The sequence below is a fragment of the Anguilla anguilla genome, chromosome 6, assembly GCF_013347855.1.
Source record: "Anguilla anguilla isolate fAngAng1 chromosome 6, fAngAng1.pri, whole genome shotgun sequence".
Taxonomy (NCBI): Eukaryota; Metazoa; Chordata; class Actinopteri; order Anguilliformes; family Anguillidae; genus Anguilla; species Anguilla anguilla.
The window spans coordinates 27,372,630-27,398,462 of NC_049206.1; the positions used below are offsets into that span (position 1 = coordinate 27,372,630).

Here is a 25,833-nt window from a genome sequence, read left to right on the forward strand (position 1 = left end):
GATAGTTCAGAGTTTTTCCCAAGATGGTTCAGTTCAGTGCTGGCTGCTGGAGAGACAGGCTCCCAAGTTGCTTCATGTAAACATTCAGCTGGATAAATGTCTTGTGTGTAAAAAGAATGTAAGCTGTGTATGTCGCTCTGGATAAGAATACTTGAAAGAATACTATAAAGTGCATGCACCATTTGGAATGCGGTAAATGTTGCATGCTTCCACTAGAGGAGGCTGTCGGCCCAGGGTTTTGAAAGAGCCTCGTATTGCCCTACTGAGTCTATTTCTCTTCTTGGCCCACTGCAGACTGATTGTTTGCACATTTTTCTGGGTGTGCGTATCAGTCGTATTTTTCTTTTCCCCACTGTCTTAAAGTTCTCTAACTATCCCTCTCTATGTCTCCCTGTAGCAAAATCTTACCCGTCCCAACTGGTTTTCCCCCCCTCTAAGGGAAACCCTCTACTCTGAATGTAACTTATTCATGTAGCTTTTATATGTAATTATTGGAAGCCTAAATAATAATAATCATTAGGGTTCTAAAACATGTTATACGTGTCCTGCAGAGATTTACATTTGTATTTCAATGGTTATCCTCCAGGAGTGCCTGTGGGTACTGGAATGGCCCAGCACGTGACACAATTGCTTGGCTAATTGTGATGTCATGTGAGCATGAATGGTTTGTCAAATGCACGCAGTAAGAAAAGCATGTCTTTGAGTAAAGAAGCACAATGGTGTCTGCGTGGTGCATGGCACACTGATTTAATTTACCTTATGCAATTTGAAAGTAAACATGAAATCACCCAAAGAAGATGACAATAGCCTGCCAATAAATAAATAAAAAGACATGTTAAGTTCTGAGATCAATAGCGAAAGGAAATCTTCTGTCTTCAGGGGAAAAGATAGCTGCTGAACAGCTGCTGGCTGTCATTCACACTTTAAAAGATGTTTTCTTGAATGCAAATAATCCTCTGGCAAATGTGGTAATCCCAAATTATGCGCATTTTAAATGAGTGTGTAAATATGGTGGAGGTTAACTGGCTGACACTATGCTGTGCCAATACAGTGTCGGTAGTAAGTACCGGACAAATTACATTTTTGAGTGGTGATCAAGTTCTGCTGTCTGACACAGATAAATCTCTTAACTGCAGTAGTGTAATCTGAGGTACGTTATCTCCCCAAGAGATGAGTATAGTTGTAGTCTTTGTGTGTGTCTGTTTGTGTGTGCTTCCTTTGGTAATTATGTGCAGATGTGTAGTCAGATCATGTGTGCATGCTCCCTTTGAGAATCACATGCAGATGTGTAGTCGGTCAGTATGCGTGTGCATGCTCCCTTTGAGAATCACATGCAGATGTGTAGTCGGTCAGTATGCGTGTGCGTGCTCACTTTGAGAATCACATGCAGATGTGTAGTCGGTCAGTATGCGTGTGTGTGCTCACTTTGAGAATCACATGCAGATGTGTAGTTGGTCAGTATGCGTGTGTGTGCTCACTTTGAGAATCACATGCAGATGTGTAGTTGGTCAGTATGCGTGTGCATGCTCCCTTTGAGAATCACATGCAGATGTGTAGTTTGTCAGTATGCGTGTGCGTGCTCCCTTTGAGAATCACCTGCAGATGTGTAGTCGGTCAGTATGCGTGTGCGTGCTCACTTTGAGAATCACATGCAGATGTGTAGTCGGTCAGTATGTGTATGCATGCTCCCTTTGAGAATCACATGCAGATGTGTAGTCGGTCAGTATGCGTGTGCGTGCTCCCTTTGAGAATCACATGCAGATGTGCAGTTGGTCAGTATGTGTATGCATGCTCCCTTTGAGAATCACATGCAGATGTGCAGTTGGTCAGTATGTGTATGCATGCTCCCTTTGAGAATCACATGCAGATGTGTAGTCGGTCAGTATGCGTGTGCATGCTCCCTTTGAGAATCACATGCAGATGTGCAGTTGGTCAGTATGCGTGTGCATGCTCCCTTTGAGAATCACATGCAGATGTGCAGTTGGTCAGTATGTGTATGCATGCTCCCTTTGAGAATCACATGCAGATGTGCAGTTGGTCAGTATGTGTATGCATGCTCCCTTTGAGAATCACATGCAGATATGTAGTCGGTCAGTATGCGTGTGCATGCTCCCTTTGAGAATCACATGCAGATGTGCAGTTGGTCAGTATGCGTGTGCATGCTCCCTTTGAGTTGGGTTCAGTTCTATTTTAATTAAATCGGTTCAGGAAATTCATATTGAAATTCCAATTAGGAACTAAAACAGATCCATGTACAATTTTTACAAACTTACAATTTACTTAATTACAGAATCTCGATTTGTCCTGAATCCCGAACAGAGCATTAATTCACCTCCAATTTACTGCACTTCACCGCTACTATAGTAATACGGTGCCAGCCTACATTCTGTTGCAATTCCATTGCTTCTCACTAATTCTTAAATATTTCCATAAATTGGTGAAATTAATTTGTTGCTTCATATTATCTGAGTATGTTCATTGCTCACATTGACAAACAATTATTTCCCAGTGTAACATTTGAAATCTATTTTGTTGGTAATAAATATGTCCTTTGGAAATGGTTGAATAAATTAATTCATGCATACTATTCTCATACTGAAATAATGGTAGTTGCCATGCTTATTCAGGTTTATAGTTATGTTAGGTTTATAGTTATGAACAATACCTGCTTGCCGAAAGTTAAATAGCCAAATGAGTCTGTCGGATATCCTAAGAACCACAAAAACTAATTGACATTTTGTTATCCATTGTAGGCTATCTAGCCTTTGGGTAGGATGCTATATGTGATAATGACTTACTGAAACACACACAAATTTGGCTAAATATGAATTTCCAAATTGGGGAAATTGACATTTTCCATCATCCATCATCCAATAACAATGCAATGGTCTTTCAACCTCTGTGGGAGTGAGCATGATGATGTCACCCAGAAATGTGAAAAGCATACATCAGTGTATTCTTTGCCAAGAGGAGGTGAGGAGCCGGGTTTAAGTTCATTTCTATTACAGACTGCTCAAGTGTATAGCTCCTTTCAGAGAGTTGTACCAGTTGGTCTCTGTGGGAGTAAGCAAGCAGTTTCTTTGAGAGACACATATCTCTTGGAGTCACATGTAGGGGTACAGAATTAAGCAATTAAGTGCATGTGTGTGATCTCTGAAAGTCATGTATGGACAGAGAGGGACAAAGAATCTCTCTGAGAACAGGTTTCACATTAAGACACATTAATTCTTTATAATATCTGTTAATTAGCCTTGATGTGAATTTAGCTCCTAAATCCTGTTAATAAGCGGCAATGTGACAGCAGCTCAAATCTTTAAATCCTCTTTGAAAAGCGTGCTAATCTTAAAAACTATTCAGCTGCGTTCCAGCCAAATGCATGGTCAGTTATAAGCGTATTTTTAAAACTCTGCTGAAACAGCAAAATTGGGGCTAGAGGGGCGTCCTTCAACAGCTGAGCCTGACTGTCTAGCGACTGGATATAGCACTACACTTCTTTTCAGCAAGCCAAGTGCATTTATATGAATGAGCAAATATTGGACGCATACTCATTTTTTAGTAATTCAGTCATTCAAAAGCATTATAGCCTACTCATTAAGCCATCCAAGAAAAGAACTGTAATTTCAGGCTACCTGAATTTTGCTCTATACCAGAAAATTCTTAAGGCAAATGTCTGGTCATCTGTTTGTGAGCTGAAGCTGAAACATAATTGGGTGATGCAGCAAGACAATGTCCACATCTGAATGACTGAAAAGAACCTAAATTAGAGTTTGGAGTGGCATAGTCAAAGTCTTGAATTTGAACCCAACAGATGATGTGGCAGAACATGAAATGAGCTTGTTCCAAATCCTACCAATTTGCCTGAATTAAAACAGTTCTGCAAAGAAAAGTGGGCTAAAATTCCTCCACAGAGCTTTGAAAGACTGATATCAAATTATAGGAACCATTTGTTTGCAGTTATTGCTGCTAAAGGTGGTGCAACCACATAAGTTTAATGGGTAGTTACTTGGGTGATATGGGTGTTTGATAACCGTTTTCATTAAATAAATGAAATAATTTAAAACGTGTTTCATGTTTACTCGAGTTCCCTTTGTCTAATATTACATTTTGTCTAAAGATCTGAAACAATTCAGTGCGCCAAACATGCAATAATAGAGAAAATCAGGGAGCGGGAAATACTTTTTCACAGCACTAGTTAAATTTAGAATTAGTCTCTAATTTGTCTTGGCTTTTTTTTTTTTTTTTGAAATTCTTGCAAGATATACAAGTATCTTTTTCTTCTGCTATTTTGTCTACAAATAAAATCATGGCCAATTACCCGATGATGTAGTGCATTAGAGTGCCAATTCAAACAAATGTTTTCAACTGAATTGCAGCTGTTAAAATTAGGCAACTACACTTCATTACACATACAGGTCTAAAAGACCTGGGTCAAATGCATATTTGAAATACTGACTCTTTTAGTGCAACAGGTTGCTAACCATACAATCACATAAAATAATTTTGTTTTGAATATTGGTGTTTCTTCTTAAAACTGTGTAATCTGGAGGAAGTGTCTAAAGCAGGGATGTCCAATCTTATCAGAAAAGGGCCGGTGTGGGTGAAGGTTTTTGTTTTAAGCCGGCACTAAGACACATAAATTTTCTACTTATCATAGTCTTGATTGAAGACTGGAATTATTTAATTAGTTGAATCAGGTGTTGTAATGTTAGGTTAAAACAAAAACCTGCACCCATACCGGCCCTTTCTGGATAAGGTTGGACACCCCTGGTCTAAAGTGTATTTCAAGTAATATATTTATATATGTAATACATTTAATAAACCATAAACATCTATTACACATCTTATACTCTCATTTACATCCAGTACATAACGTATTATAGCCTAGAACAGGGATCAACCCTGGCTCTGGAGAGCCGGGTTTCTATTTCAATGAATTCAGACTGAACAAACCTGCAGAGGTGAATTAACAGTGTAATCATATGCTTTAAGTGGCCAATTATTTGCAGACATTGAAGCTGTTCAGGCTCAGGGTCTAAAACATCTGCAATGTACCTCATACCATAAGAGACCACATAGTGTAAAACACGAAATATGTAAGACACAATGGTACCTCATTATGCCCGAAGGCCCGGAAACACGCCTTGTAAAGGATCAAACTAGAATCCTGCTGGAATTATTTTTACAGCTAATATTTGGTGTAGAGTTGCAGGGAGGAGTCAATACTCTCGTCTCACTTTTTTTTTTGTCACAGATGGATGCTTCTGACTACTGTGGCCTTCTATTTCTGCATGTCTGCCTCTTTCCCCACCTTTCCTTTTTTTTGTCTCCCTCTCTCATAAATTCCCAATCTCTATGACTCTATCCCATGCTTTCCCGCACAACGCCTTTAGGGTTATCAAGTTCTTGGCTGCAGGAAGAACATTTCAAAATAAATTTGCTTTTATTTAGTTTGGATTATCCCTCTGTTGTGCGTGTTCCCAGTGTTAATGACGGACTTCCTTAAGATGGATTACCCCATCCCCCCCGCCCCCCCCCCCCCCCCCCACAGGCAACCACAGATTTCTTAAATAATTTAGAGGATAACCTTACATTAAGCTTTTCAGAGTGAAATTGAGACAACGTGTGCCAGGGAGACAATGCTTATTCAGCCACAAAGTTCAAGTTCAATTTTCCAAACTTAAATAAAGTTTATCTTTGGATGTGCTCAATTAATAGGTGTAACCACTATGTAATCACATTCACATGGTGTCTTATTAGCATTCAAAGCTGAGTTGAATGTCGAAGATGAAAGTCAAATTAATGGTATCAGGTGGTATCATAGACACACAACACAAATATTAACTGATAAAGAGATCTGTTGCATTTCTTTGTTGTACGTTTTTACAAGAATGTATAATCCATACACAAATGTGAACACTGGATATAAGACAGCTATACATCCTTTAAACAACAGCCAACAGCTTTACTCAATAAATTTTGGCTATGGACTAGAACCAACTAGAACCAAAAAGAAAAGGGCAGGGTGGAAGTGAAAAGATTTATTTTTGCCACAGATACAAAAGGCAGGAAACATGAGCGAAAGGGGGTTTAATTGCATGCAGGCCTTTGCTGCTGTTCCTTTGGGGGGGGGGGGGGGGGGGGGGGGGTGGGGGTATATATCTACATGTTGAAGCTTTCCTCTTTCTCTAACCAAAAAAACAATGTGCAGAGGCTCACAACGCTAATGAAACTTTGAGTGGATTTCTGGGGAAGTCTGGCTGCCCTGTAGAGAAACCCCCCGGAGGCCCTGTCTTATTTTTCCAGCTAATTTTCTTTTTCTTTTTTTTTTTTCTCTTCCAGTAAATTAAAAAAAAAAGAAAAAGAAAAACCCACACTGCCTTCAGTACATTTGGTGTGTGCATCAAGCATATAATAAAAATGAAAACACCCTCTAATGCTGACATCCTCAACCGGCAAACTCTATACTGGCATAATTTGCAAAAATACAATTTACTAGTGGGATAAAAAAACATCTATAGAACCATCAATCCTGGCACCAGCTCGGGACAGACAGTTCCCACAGACAGTGTCGCTGCCCTAACAGATGAAAGCACCCAACCTGCTGAACTACTGAAATGAAGTAGAAGAAATAACGTTGCTACTTCTGAGAGATGAGAAAAGAAAGAGAACGTGGAGAAGGGTAATTGATAAAAGAGGACAGAGGGAATGTGGCTAGTCCTATTCAGAAACTGATGAAGCTAGTAGTCAGCTAGGTTAATTAACTCAACCTTCTTTCTTCCTTTACACAGTGCCAGCTGGATCAGATCTCACTTCTCTTTTTTCTGTCCAATCCTCTTCCACTTACAAAAATGGACTACTGAGTACAATTAGGAGGGAAAAAAAAAGATGAATTGGCAACACCATACTGTGTGAACTCTATAAACTCTGAAACACCCCTGGGAATGCTGTGGGAATAATGTAAATATTGGGAAACCACCTGGAATGCTGTGGGGAATACTACAAACACTGGGAAACCACAGAGAATTATGTAGGAATAGTGAATACTTGAAAACCAAATAATGTGGAAGTACTGTAAACATTGGTATACCATATGGAATGAAATGGGAACCACAGATACATCACAGACAGTACTGGGGGTAATTGGAAACATTGGAATAGCACAGAGAATTATGTGTAAATACTGTTAATGCTGCCATACAAAAGGCAATGATGTGGGAAGTACTGAAACACCACATAAAGTGCTGTGGGAATATCATAAACATGGCAAATCCACAAGTCATAGCGTGGGAACACTGGAAAACCATAAAGAAAAAACTAGAAAAACTGAACTTTGGAACTCCACTGTTCAAATGGTAGTACACAACAAAATATGAAATTGTTTTTCAATGTGCATCACACAACAGCCATAAAGGAGGCCTCACAGGTAAGCTGTCCCGGTTTCTTAGTGTTGTGGGTTGTGTGTGATTGGGGGGAGAACAATATTATATTATGGGGCTGGTCGGGGCGGGGGAGTGGGGGGCATGTTGGGTGAGTGTGAGTGACTGCACTATAATGGGGCTGTGGGGAGTAGTTTGCCAATGTTGTGACAGTGATTGATGGTTCTGACCTCAAGAATGGGTTTTAATGGAAAAGCCAATCAGAAGCCAGGCTTGAGGAGCAGCAGTGGCATAGTCTCCCTTCATATCCCCCTCCCATGTCTTTTTTTCTCCAAGATCCAAGAACTCCATTGTCTGTCTCTGGCAAGACTGCCTGAGTGTAATGTGACTCCAGAGTTTCCCAGCCTGGTACCAGGCAGAATGACCACCAGTGCCAAGTAGGTGGGCTGTGGTGGGGGGCAGGGCGGTGGGTGGGTATAGTTGTGACGTGAGGTAACCAAATGTAGAGGTCAGGCTTAAGACAACATAAGCTACCTCTCATCTCTCATCTATGCTTTCTCCCTCATCTTGATCTCTTCATAACATGAACAAATCGTGTCCAGGTAAACCTGGACCCAGAGGAGACACATTTGTGATGTCATGTATTAAGCCCAGTGGGGAGTCTATGATGCTATTGGAGACGGAGTATCATGTATGTTTTTGGAGTGGCCATATGAGCAACTTTGTGTACTTGTACAAGTGCATGTCCAATTGATTTATGCATAAGTGTTTGTGTTTATTCAGATATTCCTCATAAAATTGGCTCCCAATGAGATTTGCTGTCCTCAAGGTTCTTTTTTCCAGTTTTACTTCACAGCACGCACAATCCACCCCTTGTGCAAATGATCAAAGTTGTCCCTATATGTAGCGCTAGCCTTTCTGTGTATGACTCCTCCAGTTCTGTATGCAAAGTTCAGGAGACTGTGAGTCAGGAATGTAGAAGCTGTATGAATAGTTCCCGAACACAACCCAGGGCATATGGGGACAGGCTGGGGGAAACCCTCACATGAGAACCCAATCCAACACAAGGCAGGCGGATGCTGAGTTCAGCGAGCCCGGCCAAGGTCAGACCAGCATCCAGCACTCAGCAATATTAACAGACGCTATGGAGGCCACAACACAAATTTGTTTCGATGTTTTCATCTATGATCTGGTCACATAGATCCTACATGTTGGGCATGCATACACACATACAAATGTATTGGGACAATCATAGAAAATTAGTTGATTTCCTTTGTACTAATCATAATTATATTTCAAATCAAACAATGACTATGAGGCAAAATTAAGAACGTTTCATGACTTCTGTTAAACTATACCATTCAATGACTCAAGTCCCCCATTTCAAATCAGCACACTATAAGTATTGAGACAAGGTAAGTTTAGGAAATATTTTTGGAAAACCTTGAAAGGTCAATATTTCTTTGCACATTCCTTACATTTGATGACTGCATTGAGTCTGTTACTCATGGATATCACTGGGTTTATGATATGATCCTTTGAGATGCTCTGCTAAGGTTTTACCACTGCCTCTTTCAGATGATGTGTGTTTGCTGAGGTTTCAAACTTCAGTTATCTTTTGAGCAAGTAAAAAGCATGTACAACAGAGTTTAAATCTGGTGACTTTCACCTTTTCTTCTCGATAAGATCCTTGGTTAAGTTTGCTATATGTTTTGGGTCGTTGTCTTGCTGCATGATGAGCCTCTATCCAATGTGTTTGGTGGCATTTTTCTGAATATTGGTGGGCAATATATTTAATACACTTTAGCTGTCAATTTGTTGCTGTCATTGCTGGTTACATCATCAGCTAGAAAGCATGCAGTAGAGTGAAGATCTCTGCCTCTTGGGAACATGAATGAGCAGAAAACATTTAATGGCAATCTGGCCATTACATTTCCAGATATGTCTGTCAGAGATGGACAGATGGAAAAATGGACAGACGCACTTCCTTGTTGGACGAAATAAAGACCATTGAACCGGTTGTAGGCATATAGGCCCAAACCATCGTACTGCCTCCACCATGCTTGACAGATGAAGCAGTATCCCAAGGGTCCAGAGCAGGAAATGTTTTGTAAACTTCAGTCGTGCCTTTCTGTTCTTAGGTGCGGATGAGAGGTTTACGTGTGGAAGTGTAGCTGCTGTTATTTGCTTGTCTCAGTCTTCTGTGCATAATGTACTGCGATACTTTCACTCCAATCTATGGAGATCATTAGCCATTACTCAAGCTGACAACTTATGTTTTTGCAGAGCTCTTATAATCATCCTGTCAGCACTTACTGATGTCTTCCATGGATGGCCTGAACGCTGGTGATTCTTAAGTCCTCCAGTAGTTACTTTCTTCTTTAGGACTGTACTGTTGACTCTGGAATACACAAAAATGTGAAACAGCTGATGGTAATTTATCCCAATACTTATGCAGACTTGGATATTTGATTATATTATTACATCAGAAAAACAACCAACACAACTGTCCCAATACCTTTGGATTTAACTGTATATATGTATATACATACACTCTCGACCCTATATATTCACTTATCGGCTGCATTATTAGGTACACCTGCTCGTTAACGCAAATAGCCAGCTCCTCCAAACAGCAAATCAAGTTGCCACAATTCAATATATAAAGCATGCAGGTATGGTGAAGAGATTTGTTTTTTTTTGGTGTATGTGCAATGTTTTCTTGGCGCACATTAAGGATGAGGTGGAATGGGAGGTTCACAGCATAAATGTGTGTTCGAAAAATCTGCAGGAACTGTGTGATGCTATCGAGTCAGCATGGACCAAAACCCCTAAGGAGTGTTCACAGCACCTTACTGAATGGTAGTTATATTCCACAGAAATTACAATTCAGTCAGGACAACTCACATATTAAAATATTCACATTAATATGCAAATACATTTTTGGGTTGGCGATGAATGAATCTGCTTCAGGTATTAGTGCATGAATCAGCATGCACTACCCTATCTAACAGGGGGTACTGGACAACTCCCCTACTAGGATGAATATCAGAAACCTCATCCAGTATCTAGAAGCAGATCCAAACAACAGGTGGTGCTGGGGTGGTGGAGGGTGAGCTCAATTCTGAGCAGTAGCAGTGAAGCATGCAAAAGCAGCGCAGGCAAGCCGCAGCACTGAGAAATCTGATTGCTGGTTTAAAAAAGCGCTCCATTGGTGATGAGTGTTGTGTGTATGCAATTGGTTGATTATGGAAATGTGTGAGTATGCGATTACTGGGGCCGACCAACTGGTCAGCTGCAATTAGCGTTTCCTGACAGAACTTGCTTTGCACATTTCAAGCGTGCTGCTTATTTGAATGTCTTAATATTTCTTTCATGTTTTTAACCAAATTATGACCATTAAATTTTACTAAACACTATTAGATTATTGTGACCTACTCAACATATAAGGAAAGGGTGGGCCTGTATCCTCCACTCATTAATATTCATATCCATAAGACACCACATATGTAAACCATTTCTCATTGCTAGGTTAGAGCAGGTTGTCCAGTGCTGTAACATTCGACTACTCAACAACAGGAAAGAAAGCAACATAAGCTAAGCTTTACCATCGTATAGTCAAACCTGCAGATCATTCAATGTGTAATAACGTAACACAGAGATTCTGTACACTAATATTAGACACAACAGCAGTCTCAAACTTCGGACACTACACCCGAATAAAGAAAGGCTTTAATTCCAAATATCTAAGCTTGAAAGCTATTTAATTATTGCTAGCTAATGGTAGGCCTACTTAATGATCCATCAGGCATCTGTTCTGCAATCACCGGCAGTGTCACTATAGCAGCAATGGTTGGGAGGGAAGAAGGCACTGCACCATGCACCAATGCTAGCTTTTTAGAAAGCCACATTATTTTTGCAGATAGCTGGTGAAGTCCTCCTTGCGGAAATGGGCACTACAAATATTACCTGTTGGGGTTAATGCAATATTTCAGTGTCTGTGGACCTCCAGAAATGAAATCTGTATCTTGTGGAAAATAAAAGAGCATATTGCTTTTTCTGCATCCAGAAAAGGCTACTTAGGCAATTTCAACTTAGCTTGCCTGCACAAAAGTGCCAAGAGCATTATTTACATTTTAAAAGTAGAAAGGAATTCATCGGTTGTAGCATTTCAGTGACGTACAATGTACCCAGTTAACCCCACCCACTGAAAACCTGGCATTTACCCAAGGGGTAAATGTTGGCACAGGCTTTTCTACTTTTTTTTTTTTGCAAGAATCATTTAAAAATATTTCTGGGTCATTTATGAATGCAAAAGTATAAAACAACACATCAGCAAAGAATTTCAGATTTCAGTTTCCTGGACCTTTAAGAGAAATAGATGACTGCAAGGGTTAAATATTGTGACCCATTAATAATAACCGGTTGTGTGAGGGACTGTTGATTCTGAATCATTTCTGTAACATTTATGGACTGATGGATCTTTACTGTAAGGATCTGAAACTACAGTCCTGGAGGGCCACTGTGTCTTGCAGATGGTTTTAGTTTCCTTTTTGGAAACAAGTTGTGTGGACTCCTTAGCCAGCAGGTTAGTTAAATTAAGCATGCTAAACACACCAGAAACCAGCCAATACTGTACCCCTCCAGGACCGGAGCTTGGGACCCCTAGTATTGTACGTATTTGTTATGCTCAATACTGACCCTGTGTGGCCTGCAGGGGATGCTGTTGGCTCACAGATTTGATGTCTGAAAGTTCAGGTTCAGAAAAGGCCTTGCATAGAGTATCTAAGTAATCCCTCATAGGTGCCAGGAACTGGCTGCTCCTGAAAGAAACCAAAGGACAAAGCTCATGTTTTTTCATATTAAGAAAAATAAAATTTGAGGGAGACGAAAACAAGGAATATTGCTCAACATTCCCTATTCTTCTTGCATGACAGGGGGTAAGCTCTGTTCCAGGACACTGATTGGACAAACAGTGAGTGACAGCCAGAGCACTAGAGGAAAGCTGATAGGAATTGCACAACAACCTTTGGCTAAAGATCAACACAATTAAAAATGTGTCATATAATGAAGTGGGTCAAACTTGTGCAACTGAGTAGCTATGCTTGAGTTCACAGAACTGGCCCCCCTAAAGACTTTGGTGGTCAAGAGTGAAATGTACAGCCCCCCTCCCCCTTCATCTCTCTCCCATTTCCTCCATTCCCCACTCATTCCTTCTTCCTCTTGCTCACTCTTTTCTCCCCTCCTCCCCACCATTACAAAGCTTCCGTGTGGAATCTCACACAAAGTCCTGAGGGCTTTTGACCCCATCATTTATAGCTGTAAAAGTGCTATTTCACATGGAGAAATTTTCTGCCCCTCTGAGGCCTACTTCCTGTCCTTGTGCATCCTGTGCGGTGGACTTATGGCTCTAAGAACCATGGGAAGGTGTCAGTGGCATACGGTATATACCTTAGGGCAGTGCTCACTGTCCCACAGCTTACGCCCTTATCCCTTCCTGTGTGTTTCGCTTGTGTCCTGGCATCTGCACAGGACACACAGTCTACTCTGTCTCAGAGGATCAGGGAAGATTGAGGGCTTAGCGGTAAAATGGGGTCTCTTCGATGCAACGACAGGTCCATCCATCACGGTCACAATAACGGTTCTGAAACTGGCTTTTGTAACCGGATCAAATGGATTTAGACCCCAGCAGCCCCCAGCCCTTTTCACTCCAAGCAGCAAAAAAAAAAAAAAAAAAAAAAAAAAAAAAAAAAAAAAAAAAAACATTCTACTGGGACTATAAATCACAATTTGCTAATCCAAATTTGGCCTTTTTCCATGCAACTCATGCAATTCCATTGTTGGACCTTTTCATATTCTGAATGGGTCTGTTAGTAAAGTTTTAAAAGTTATGAACACAAAAAATAAGTAAATAAATAAATAAATAAATAAATAAAGGCTATGTGAAATTGTCAAACCTAATGGTGAAACATACTTGGTTAAATGGTGTAAAGAAACGGGATAAAGGCATCTGAATTGGATTTCATAACAGCTGTTCAGTAGGCCAAAGAGTATGATAGTGCCACTGGATACAGCAATGTATGATGTGAGCACAACACACAGAGATACAGATTCACTGTGGCAGTGAATTTGAATTAGTGTGAATTTTGTGTGACTATCCTCTTAAATAAGTGCCTTGGTTAGCTCTGGGACAATGAAGCTATTGTTTCTGAATCAGTTTTTTTTTTTTTTCCTCTCTCTCTCCTTTTATTATCCTATTAAGAATTGCAATGTGAATAAACCGACATGAGGGCACTTGGGGGATACCATCAAACAATTTCCCAGACCCAGATTTTCACTGCTGAATATGCACTTATTTAATTATTACCTGAATAGCCAGAAGAAGAAGAAAAGAGGAAAATTATTCCTCTGACTGCCCAATTTTCCTTCTCCACTTTTAGAATGCTTCCGGTATGTCGTGTTCTGTTTATGGTTGCTATGGTAACGTTCCATTTGTTTAGGTCGCTATCTACAGCCAGCATACTTAGGCAGGCTGCGTCGCTAAATAGCGGTATGCGTATTACTTATAAAAGTTACGCTTATTTCTCTTGTGTGTGGAAAATACGTTAAATGGATTCGAACACGTTATACTACTCGCTGGAATTGGTTTCTGGCAATGGTTTAAGGCTGAGCTGTGAGCAGAAGGCTGCTTTGCAGACGTCCTTAGTAATTTTACAAAGAAACTACAGATTTAGCCGTGTGCTATTCTGGGGAAAGATTTTGGGTGTAAAGGGAGATTATTTTATCGCACAGGGGGCTACAGAAGATGAGCTTAGAGCCAAGAAGACATTGTACAGGTGAGAACCGATCACATGAAGAGGGTGGGTTATTTCAGATAGCAGTTTAACGTAATCTGTATTGAAATTATGCAGCTATGTATGTAACGTTAGTATGTAGCATAATGGATTGTTCTCTCTCTTTTTTTTTTTTTTTGGCTTAAACAGCCATGTGTCACCTGCAAAGCAACATTTGGCTTGAAAAAGTGTTTTATAACAAAATACAGTCTGTGCATTTTTGCCCACTGCTAGACTATATTTCAGTCAAAGCATAATGAAATGAAATTTGTGTCATCAGTGAAGCTGGCTATCCCTATTGAGCTAAACTACATTCAGCAGCTACAGTTTACATGAGCTTCCTACTCCTGGCTGCAGTTTAATTGTGTGTGCAAACCAGAGACTTGTTTCACTCCTCCTTCTCTAGCTTAAACTGCATTGACTGGCACCTGCTTCCCCTCCCCACTCCGGTCTTGCTGGCGGAGGTGTCAGCAGTGGCGAAGGGGCGTTTCGTAGGGGACCCCTCGTTCGAGTATGAGCTCACAGAGACGCGACAGCAGGGTGAGGGGGACGAGGCTGTCAAGGAGGAGTTCACGGTGAGGATCTGAGAGTCAGTATTTCCTGATTTATCCGCACCTCTGCAGTGCGCTGCTGCAGGTGTATGTTGCAGTTTGGCTTGCAGTGCTTGTGACAAGCAGCGTTGTGGTGCTGGTGTGTGTTCCAGATGAAAGTGACTGAAGAGAAGAGGCTGGCGGCCACAGTGTTCAACATAGAAAGGGATGTAGCTGTCGTGCCCCGGGGCGCTTTTATCCGGACCCCCCATGACACAGTGCAGGTCAACCGCAGCTTCCAAGGTTTGGGGCCACGCCCACGTCTAAGATCCCTGTGTGTTTACGCGAGAGCGTTCACAGCTGTGGTGTGTGTGTGTGTGTGTGTGTGTGTGTGTGTCTGCATCTGTCTGTATGACTCTTCTTTGAGACAAACCCAGCTATGGTTGTGTCACTTTCCAGAGATCTTGGTTTGTGTATGACTACTTACAGGCAAAGACCCGTGTATGTTTGACTCCTTACAGAGATTTGGGTTAGTGCATGGCTCCTTACAGACAGAGATCTTAGAAACAGAGGTCTGGGTTTTTGTGTGACTTGTTTTGTGTGGTTGTATATCTATCTCTAACACAGGGCTATCCACTTTGGAAGCTGAGAATCTCAGCAACTACCTGCACTTCACTGAGCCGCAACACCTGAAGAAGAAATCAATTATGGAGATGGCTGACCTGGACCCCTCTATTGACTTCTTGGACCCCCTAAGTGAGGACATCCCAAAAGGTGAATATCCCCTGTCTCTCTGCTAGGGCATGTCCTGAGAGAAAACATGGTTTAATGAATGGTTCAAAGCAGCAGAGGAGAACCCTCATAATAAACTCCTCAACTTGTCGCCTGTCCTCATTTGATGCTGTGTTCCCTCTTGAGTACATTATTCTGTAATAATATTTTGAGTGGTTGATGCCATTTCCAGTGTGAGATTTAAAACCCACTTGTGCATTTTCAAGAAAAATGGCAGAACAATAAAATCGGAATCCAAACATGAAATTACTGTTACTGTTATGCTATGTTAGTGTAGGCCTGCCTTGTGAACCTGGCCGTCTTCCCAGAACTCTGATTTGATGTAAGCTGTAAGCAGCCACAGTCCTGCTGTCAGTAATTGGAATCAGTCCTAGTCTGAGTGCTGACGAGGCCTTCCAGGGTGAACTAACGAGGATAGCAGTCAGTTGTTCAATCTGATTTTATTTAGTGCTGTTATAGTATTAAGGGAGCTCAGATGAAGGCCTTGGAATGACAGATCAGCCGCGATAAAGTCTGAGATTTGCTGCTGATGTGCCGTTCCAAGACCTTCCAAGTATTTATTTATACTTATCCATGATGCTGTCTCAGAATATTACAAAAAAGGTGAGTGCAAACTGACCTCAGGTCAGGGCAGTGAGATGCAAAGTATGTTTAGACAGCATGCTGATGAAGAAGACCAATACTCTTGTGATGAGAACATGCAATGTGCTCTGTTATGAGAAAATAGTGTTGAGCAGACTCCTCTCTGATGAAGGCACCTCTAGTGTGAGCACAATTTTCTGCTCTTTGATGAACACACCTCTTGTGCAAGACCAGTCTGGTCCTCGCTGCTAATGATACCTCTGGTGTTAGCCACCTGCATTAAGACATCGCTTCTTGAATTTATGCCAGTGATTGCTGACGAAGGACGAAACAACAGCCCGGTTTGCATCAGTTTGCTCTCAGCATTGTCTGCTCTCTGACACTTGCTTCTTGCTAGCTGAGAGTACTCTGCAGGTTCTCGGATGAATCCAAGGAAACTTGGAATGTTCTGACAGAGGTTGTGCAGTCCTCTTTAGAATAGATTCCAATGGAGTACATTACAGTATAGTAATGGGGACTACAGTAGTGTCAATCGTGTGGCTTCCCATGCTAACACTTCTGAAAGACTCTTGAGGCATAATTCACATTGTGGTTTGGTCAGCATCCAAGAAGAAAAATTACAGTTTGTTGTTGCGGCTTATTCAGCATGGTTTTATGGTCTATTTCAGCTTGAAATATTTGGAAGCATCCTTTACAGAACAAATAACACTTTTCTTATTCAAAGCTAAGGTCAAAACAAAAAAACTTTTTATTTATTTATTTACTTACTTGCTCATTTATTTAATCCAGAGTAACTCCCAGGCCCACCATAGCAAGATATGATTAAAACTGTTTCACTACCTAATTTCCTTTTTTTTAGCTGAAATTTCCTGTGGTACATTGTCCTGTAATTGTCGCAGGATATTGTGGTACTTTAACTGTAGGAGAAATTGTTGTGGTGCATTGGTCTCTAGCTGAATGATGTTGCGGTGCATTGTACTGCAGCTGTAGCCAAATATTTCAGTGTTAAATTACCCTCAAACTGAATATTGTTGTGGTACTTTGTCTTGTAGCTGTAGGGCGGTCACAAATGCACAGTTCCCATGATCATTGGCAGCCCCACCTTCCGCCTTCTCATTGTTGGGAGCTCCCAATGGTCATTTGCACCAATTTATTTATGACAAATCAGATTCATTCAAGTTCATTTTTCCTAGGGGTCTCAGAACAAGTAAGACCACCCTTGCAGTGTAGCAGAACACTGCGGTAGTACAGTGACATGTGACTGAGGGGTTACAGTAACATGTACAGTGAACTCCATAATGTTTGGGAAATTTTTTTTTCTTGATTTGGCTCTGTACTCCACAATTTTAGATTTGTAATTAAACAATCCGCATTCTTAGCTTTTATTTAAGAGTATTTCTATACACTTTGGTTTCACCATGTAGAAATTACAGCACCTTTTATACCTAGACCCCCCATTTCTGGGCAGCATAATGTTTGAGAAATAATGTTATGCAAATGAAAGTAGGCATGTTTAGTACTACATTGCATATCCTTTGCTTGGAATGACTGTTTGAAGTCTGTGACCCATAGACATCACCAGGTCCTGCGTATCTTCTTTTGTGATGCTCTGCCAAGCTTGTACTGCAGCTATCTTCAGCTCCTGCTTGTTTTTGGGGCTAGTTGCCTTGAGCTTTCTCTTCAGCATATGAAATGCATGTTCAATTGGCTTCAGATCGGGTGAATGACTTGGCCTTTATTGCTTTTGCAGTATGCTTGGGATCATTGTCTTCCTGTAAGATGAAGTGTTGTCCAATGAGTTTGGAGATATTTGATTGAATTTGAGCAGATGCAATGCTTTTGTACGCTTCAGAATTCATTCTGCTGCTGCTATCATCAGGTACATCATCAATGAAGACAAGTGAGCCAATACCTGTGGCAGCCATACATGCCGAAACCATAACACCCCCACCACCATGTTTCACAGATGGGGGGCTTTGTATCGGGGGTAGTTCCTTTTGGCTTACACACTCTGCTCTTGCCATCACTTTGCTCTTGTTACTAGTGAATCTTGGTCTCATTTGTGCACAATACCTTTTTCCAGAACTCTGCAGGCATCTTTAGGTACTTCTTAGCGAATTGTAACCTGGCCATACTATTTTTTAACCTAGTGGTTTGGACCTTGCAGTGTAGCCTCTGTACCTCTGTTTGTGAAGTCTTCTACTGACAAAAGTCACTGACAAATCCACGCCTGTCTCCTCAAGAGTGTTTTGGATTTTTCATACACGTTTGGGGTTTTTTCTTCATCATGGTGAGAATTCTTCAGTAATCGACTGTAGAGGTCTTCCTTGGCCTACCAGGCCCTTTGTGATTACTGAGCTTACCAGTGCCTTCTCTTCTTAATAATGTTCCTAAAAGTTGATTTTGGTAAGCCTAAGGTTTAGCAGGTCTGTTTTTCTTCTTATTTCTCAGCCTCATAATGGCTTCCTTGATTTTCATTCTGGTCCACTTGTTGACAAATGCTAATAACAGACTCCAAAGGCAATCAAAAGCCTGATACTGACATCTGTCTTATACCTAAACTATGGAAGCAAATTAATACAACTGACTAATCAGAAACACCTGTGAAGCCATTCGTCCCAAACATTATGGGGGTCCTGAAATGGGGAAACTATGTATAATAGATGCTGTAATTTATACATGGTGAAACCAAAATGTATGAAAATATCCTTCAATTAAAGCTGAGAATGTGCACTTTAACCACATGTTAATTGTTTGATTACGAATCTAAAACTATGGAGTACAGAGCCAATTCAAGAAAAAAAGTCCCAAACATTATGGACCTGCACTACATGCAGTGCAGAAGCCCTTCTGTGCAGCTTCTAGATTTATATTGTGATGTGTTGCCAGAGTGTGGCTTTCTCACACGATCATTCATCTCACACATCTGTTTCTGTGACCGGATAATGCTGTGTCTAGACTGAATGTTCACAGCCAGCCCCCGTAACCGTCACTGAAAAGTAATCGAGGGAGAGTCCTAGCCCGCGCAGGTCAGAGCTCTGCTGATCATTGCCTTCTCCTTCCCCAGACCTCCCCACACACACCCATACGTCTTTTTCACAGACCTGTTTAGTTCTAAATGGCTAACCCAGTCTCAATACAGTGTATGTGATTTATGGTGGTACTGATCAGCAATCAAGATATTTTGTAAATTATGTTAATAGGTGCAGCTGATATGGAATATTTGTCTGGGTGTCAAGCCCCACACGTGAATACTAAGGTCTGGACAAATACAGTATCTAATTTCTATGCCAGACACTTTTCCTTGTGTGCTTGTGCCCCAACCTAATAACAGCTCACGTTAATAAGCCAAACTGTAACAAAAAATGTCAGCATTAACATTTACATTCTTCTGCTTAAGGATCAGTACGTGATGATATAGTCACCTTCGACATAGTTGAAATGCATTGTATGCTTGTTAATAAAGTAAGTTGTTGTGAAAGCACCCATTACAGGGGTATGGTTTTTCTGCATTGCACTCATATACCAGTGACCAGCAGTTAATTGACTAGGCTGAAAAACTGTGTACTATGGAAAGTGACAGAATGAAAGTTTATGAAGACTTTTTAATGCGTTCTGCTGAGCTCCGCTAACTGCTTGTAAATGATGTGAACGTGCAGCTTGTTGGTCTCCCAGGTTTGCGGGGCGTGAGAAGGGTGAGTCTGAAGCAGTGGTAGGCCTATCGTCCGGAGAGCCACGTAAAACCACCCGGTTTGAGCGGAGTGGGAGCCATGGCCTCCTCCGCACTGCCGCTCCCACACGTAGGAATTATTTTACTGGGAGCGCAACAGTGCCTGGAGAATGTTATAACAAGTACAGCGGTGTAATCAAACATCGAATTTCACCCTGGTGTTTAAGGTTGCTCTCAGTCCCAGTCGGTGTACAGCACTCAGCGTAGACCGTATGTTAACTTTGTCACTGCCCCGACATCCCTGTCACGTATGTGCTTTATTTTATCACGGTCTCTCTCATCTCATACCTGTGGTATGCCGTTCAGAGGAAGTGGTATATGTGCATCCGACTGCTCTCTCCATGTGCATGGGCTGTGGGGCCGACATGACAGGAGCGTGTATGTGTATGTCTCCAAACTCGGGGTCTTGAAGCCTATGCATGGAGGGCGGGTTTGTGTGTGTGTGTGTGTGAGCACGCATGCATGTACGTGTGTGTGTGTCTCACTGCTCTCTTCTTGTTCCCAGAATCATGGAGCCTGCAAATGGAGGGCAGCAGTGTGTGCGTGTTGCGCAGTCTGCTGTGGCTGGGGTTGACCTTTTTCCACGTTCCCTTTACCCCTCAACACGGCTACATCTACATGGGTGATGGGCTGAAGAATCTGGACCTGCCCTTCATGCTGTAGCACATTTCCTTTCATAATAAAAGCTCAGTACCTATCCTTCGTGCTGTAGCAGGTTTCCTTTCATAATAAAAGCTCTGCACCTATCCCTCATGCTGCAGCAGCTACTTTTCATTTAAAAAAAACCTGACAAAAGAGTTAGACATGCATTGATGGCCATGGAAGGGTTTTATTTACACAACTGGGATCAAGAGGGACAGGAATGGACAGGCAGCCTGTCCCTCAGTGGTTCACGTAATAAGGCTTTTTTCCATAGTTTACATTGTCCTGGAGTGCAGGGTGTCCGACTGGCATTCGAACCTTGCACCACTTCAGGCCTTTCTTCCAAATGGGCTTTACTGTATCAACGGACCAGCGTGTAAGGTACCTGCAACAGAATTTCATATGAGTAAGAAGAGAAAATGGTGTAATCCACGAACACAGATAATAGGGGGGTTTAGTGCCCCCTATGGCAGAAAGCAGAGTTACAACTTTGTGCTCCAATGTCAAACAGCATAGTTACAAGCTCGATGTCCTCAAACAAGCAAACAGCGTTCAATTGTCCAGCACTCTCTGACAAAGAGCCAGAGTGATATATTATCTATTATCTAGAGATATGTTATTGATGTTTTCGGAAATGGGGTGACTTCTGTACACATTTTGAAATAATTTGGTCTTTCAATTGCATGAAAAAAGTCATATCAAGTAAAACATTTGCTATCATATTTTCTCCATTCCTCATACCGCTAGCTACAATAACAAATGACACATAAATAACTTTCAGGTGTGTGGAATCAAAGCCTTTCTTTATTCGGGTGTAATGTACAGTAGGTCAGTGTTACAACATTATAACAGACTGAATGATCTTCAGGTTTAACTATATGATAGCAAAGCCTAATTTATGTTGCTTTCTTTCTTTTGTCTGGTAGTGTAAGGTTACTGCTCTAACCGGCTTTAACCTAGCTAGCAATGAAGAATGGTTTACATATGATGTGTCTCACGGATATGAATGTTAATGACCGCAGGATACACACCCACCCTGCCCTTGTCTGCTGAACAGGGCACAATAATATAATAGCGTTTATTACTATTTAATGGTTATATTTTGGTTAAAAACTTGAAAGAAATATTAAGAAGACAACCAATTGTGGAATATAACCACAATTTCAATCCAGTAGCCTGGACCTTTAAGGGGTATTTTAAAAAAAATACATTTTGGTTTCACCATGTAGAAATTACAGCACTTTTTTAGGTACAGCCCATTGGGGACATGAAGAGAGCAACCAACTGCTTGGTCAATACATTTTCACTTATTTTGCTTCACTAACAAGCATTTCAATCATCCAAATAAGCAATGTGCAAGAAATCCCAAAGCTGTGTCATGGGCATAGTGTTCCCTTTCTGCACGCTCACCTGTTGAGCTGTGGTTTGGGTCTCTTCGGTGTGTGACCCTCTGGCAGGGCAGGCTTGTGGTCCGGGAGTAGGCCTGTAAAAAGGAGACGGGCGTGATCACCCCTACATGGTCACGCTCGCAGTGATACGGGGCCTGCCGCCTCACCTTCTCAGGGTGGGCTGTGCGGTGGGGGGCTTACCGGCGCGGTGGGCCATCTGGACGCAGATGCTGACTTTCTTGTGTTCTGTGGAACACAGTCCCGTGACCCTGCGAGGTAGCATCCCTCCATCGGAGCGGATGAACTGACTGAGCAAGAGGACGTCCTGGGACAGACAGACGGAAAGACAGAGTTAAGCAAAACAATAACAATAAAAGTAATAATAATAATAATAATAATAATACTGACGATGATAAAAATGAAAGAACTTCTAAACCACTGCGCTTGCAGCTTGTTTGCAGCCCCTGCAGATCTGGGGGAACTATTGGGTCAATATACTTTTAAAAGGTTCTCAATTTACTCTAGTGCCAAGCCATATAGGGCTTTAAAAACAATTAAAAGGATTCTGAAATCAATTCCAAAGCAAACACACAGACAGCGCAGATATTCAAGTACTGCAGAAATATGAGAAATATAAGTGCAAGGAGAGTGGAGGAGAGCAAGGTCAGGTCAGTACGGTGAAGGCATCCTCAATGCTATTACTGCTGTTGTTGGCCTCCATTCAGAGCAGTACTTTTGCTTATGTTAAGTGATATCACGAACGTACGCATTTCCAGAAGTGATCTAGATACAAAAGTATGAAATATAGGCAGTTTTTTTTTTTTTTTTTTGCAACACAGCTGCAAAAGTCCTGCTCTTTCCAAACCCAGGAGACACCACAATATGAGTTTACATATATGACAGAGAAATAGTTTTCTCTAATGACATAGGCCAACATCTGTCACTGTAAGGATAAATGCTTAACAGATAAACAACTTTCAAAGAATACATCTGACACTGAGAACCACTTTCAATGCAAGGGTATACGTACGGGACACAGAGAAAGCAGTGCCCACTGTTGATATACTGTACATGACTACATTGCAGGTCGGCAGTGCTGGACTAACCAAGGAAATACAGCATTGCTACATTGGCTGTGTAGTTGTTTAATGTCTTACTCACGACACAGTTGTGGTCATTCAGTGTAATTCTCTTCGTTAATGTCTGTGTAATGTGGTCATACTCATGCCATAGTTGTATTTCTTGTACAGTAATTGAATGCATATATACGTATGAAGTTGTTTTACTTGTAATGCAGCAGTGTAATGCAGTCTTACTCACAGTGTAGTTATATTTGTTATTAAGGTTCCACTGGCAGATGGGACAGTCTCCTTCAGGGTTGGGAGGTTGGAGCCTCTCAGGGCTCACCACTATTCTGCCCTCAACCTGCAAAGCACCCACATATATATGTCAGAGGTCTCAGCCAATCAGTGTTCATAGACAGACAGATGTGAAAACATCAGTTTATGGTTACTACTGGTTGAAACTGGAGAAGAATACCACTACAGCACTTAATCCTTCAAAACAACGGAGTTAAAAGTGCCAGGTATAACAAGTGGCAGCCCTGTTATGTAAAGATAGCTATTGCTGCAGAGCAATGGGTTAAGAACTATGGTACAGCCATCAGAATCCACTCCAGGAGGTTTGCAGCGTCTGCTGGTTTGTGCCATGTTTCATCACCGGTGATTCATTTAAGCTGTTGTTCGGCTAAAGAGTCCACACACCTTGTTCTCATTACTGATTTAAAAAACCACATACTGGCAGAGACTGCTGCCCTCCAGCACTATAGAGATATGGAGGTGGACTTAAACCTCGGAATGAACTTAAAGCAAAACCCCAGGCAAAAATGCATTGGAAATGCAGGTGGTTAAGAAATGTTTTGGGTGATATAAAAATACACCTGTATAAAGAATCTGAATCCTTTAATGACGATTGTTACTGGCATTACTGTAGACTAACATACAAGTTGATCAGCTTTTGTAGCTATAAATGTTTAATGCAATACATTAATTTCTGTATTGTTTTCTGAACAGTACCTCTCAATGACTAGGCCTATATATTTTGTTAATTGTTTGATTTTGTTCTGGGCCTTTTATGTATGTGTATATATATATATCTATATATATACATATAAACAGCGTTGATTTTTCCACAGTCTATTCTTGTATTCTTGCAGAAGTATACAGACCTTACACTCTGTTTTTCTGTTAGAATCTAACATTTTCACACCTCTGATGTTTGCATATTTTCATAATTGTTTCATAATAATGAATTTGTTCATTTTCACACAACCTGTGACCATTATGCACCATTAACCCATAGAAGCCTCATTTATTAATCATGCACAGTCAAATTTCAATCCTAAACTGTTCCTAGGATTACACATGGCATGTAATCTTTCTAAAAATGAAGGTCTGTAAGACTTCATTTTTTCTATACCCACTCCATTCCCTGCAAACTCTCATTGCCTTACAGATAAATAACACAAACAGGCAGAGAAACTCATATGCCGCAATTAAATCAGATGTTGATCTTGGAAGACATTTAATTTACAATTAGGCTATATTCCGACAATACAACGTACATCTTCAATACCCTCTCTAAACCAGGCGTCGTGTGGCCCCCTTCCAGAAACAAAACAGGAAAACAAGGTAACCAAACCAGCCCGACTGAAACTTGTAGACCTAAGTGACTTTGATGCGTAAGACATGAGACGATATATAATTGAATAACATGTACTTACTATAGTTGTGTTGCCGTCTCTATTTTCCACGACTACAGAAATACAAAAAAACATTTCATGTGAAAATTCAAAAATGCAACTCCTTTCGTACTGACTAAACAAGTCGTAACGTTGGCATACATACCACAGCTACAAAGAAACGCATGTAACTCGAAAGCTAAATTTTTAACAGTTAATAACAATAGTTTTAAGTCAGGTAGGTCATACCGATATTAAGCAAGCCCTCACTCTACATTAGTATAAATAAACTGCTAGTTGTCAAGCCATTATGATTTTGGAGCAGGTAAACCTATTTTAACAGATCAACAGACTACATCCAGTAATCGTCAAAAAAAACATGCTTTGCGATGAATGCGTTAGCTACACGCATGTTAATGAAGTAGTTTCATTAATGTTAATACGTTGCAGGCATGATAAACTAAGTTAAAGCTAGCGGATAGTCAAAAACATTGTGTAGCAACTCAACTAGCTAGCCAGCTAGCGATACCGCATGCTATGTATGAAGTATGTGATCCACGGCTCACCTTGTCGGATACCTCTACTTTGAACATTCTCAAAAGCAGAAAACATCGGTGTTGTAATTATCCTATTAAAAACTCTCTTGTTGGAGTTGAAAACCAGGCGCTGTACACTTGATAGTGACATAGATGTCAAGACGGACCTTAGAAGATAGCGCGCTGCCATTTTGGCATCGACCTTTCGCGATGACAACGTATGTCCGCTTCCGCTATTCGCGGCCACCAATCAGTATGATGATATGTCTTTGTAATGCTCCTTATTTTTCTGCTTTGCTATCAACAAAATATGGACGTAGTAATTATGTCTATGCTAATTCAAAGCTGAATTTACTTCTGTCATGCTGTTTTCTAAAACAGAAATGTCGTTTTTCAGACAATATTTTAGGTACAATAATTAATTAATTGTCTGTTGGGAATCATAGCTATTTTTATTATATCAGTTATTTGTAATAAAGTTGAATTTTATCTGCTTTCATTTTCAGATCAGAATTCCCGTGGTTAGCTTTGATGCAAGCAGGCATGCTTGCGACATTCTGTGGTGCCTTAATCAGGCAGTGAACAAGAAAAAAATACCAATGAAAGGGTTACTTATTTGAGTGTTGAGCCACTACACGGCCATTATGGCCTGTCTGCACCATAACGTCTACCTGCATGTGGCAT

At 41.0% G+C, this 25,833-nt stretch overlaps 2 protein-coding genes across 2 annotated transcripts; one reads left to right on the forward strand and one right to left on the reverse strand.

The window, feature by feature from the left end:
• Window positions 1–13,868: 13,868 nt before the first annotated feature.
• Window positions 13,869–20,590, forward strand: rsph9 (radial spoke head component 9). The gene is made up of 5 exons (XM_035420258.1): window positions 13,869–14,212; window positions 14,616–14,784; window positions 14,913–15,042; window positions 15,367–15,513; window positions 20,349–20,590. Exons 1-5 carry the CDS (start codon window positions 13,986–13,988, stop codon window positions 20,504–20,506), a joined length of 831 nt encoding a protein of 276 aa, XP_035276149.1. The 5' UTR covers window positions 13,869–13,985; the 3' UTR covers window positions 20,507–20,590.
• A 60-nt stretch (window positions 20,591–20,650) lies between these two features.
• Window positions 20,651–25,390, reverse strand: mrps18a (mitochondrial ribosomal protein S18A). The gene is made up of 6 exons (XM_035420259.1): window positions 25,180–25,390; window positions 24,656–24,687; window positions 23,194–23,298; window positions 22,075–22,198; window positions 21,896–21,968; window positions 20,651–20,870 (listed from the first exon to the last, which is right to left on the reverse strand). The coding sequence occupies exons 1-6, from the start codon at window positions 25,337–25,339 to the stop codon at window positions 20,726–20,728; spliced, it is 639 nt and encodes a 212-aa protein (XP_035276150.1). The 5' UTR covers window positions 25,340–25,390; the 3' UTR covers window positions 20,651–20,725.
• Between the last annotated feature and the right edge of the window lie 443 nt (window positions 25,391–25,833).

What these genes read in the sequence shown, in the direction of transcription:
- rsph9 (XM_035420258.1), top strand. Translation starts at nt 13,986, where the DNA reads ATGGATTCGAACACGTTATACTACTCGCTGGAATTGGTTTCTGGCAAT. An exon ending in CTGTCAAGGAGGAGTTCACG is followed by an intron (nt 14,785 to 14,912) that starts GTGAGGATCTGA and finishes TGTGTGTTCCAG; the next exon opens with ATGAAAGTGACTGAAGAGAA. An exon ending in AAGTGAGGACATCCCAAAAG is followed by an intron (nt 15,514 to 20,348) that starts GTGAATATCCCC and finishes TCTTGTTCCCAG; the next exon opens with AATCATGGAGCCTGCAAATG.
- mrps18a (XM_035420259.1), bottom strand. Translation starts at nt 25,339, where the DNA reads ATGGCAGCGCGCTATCTTCTAAGGTCCGTCTTGACATCTATGTCACTA. An exon ending in ATAACAAATATAACTACACT is followed by an intron (nt 22,199 to 23,193) that starts GTGAGTAAGACT and finishes TGTCTGTCCCAG; the next exon opens with GACGTCCTCTTGCTCAGTCA. An exon ending in CCAGATGGCCCACCGCGCCG is followed by an intron (nt 21,969 to 22,074) that starts GTAAGCCCCCCA and finishes TCCTTTTTACAG; the next exon opens with GCCTACTCCCGGACCACAAG.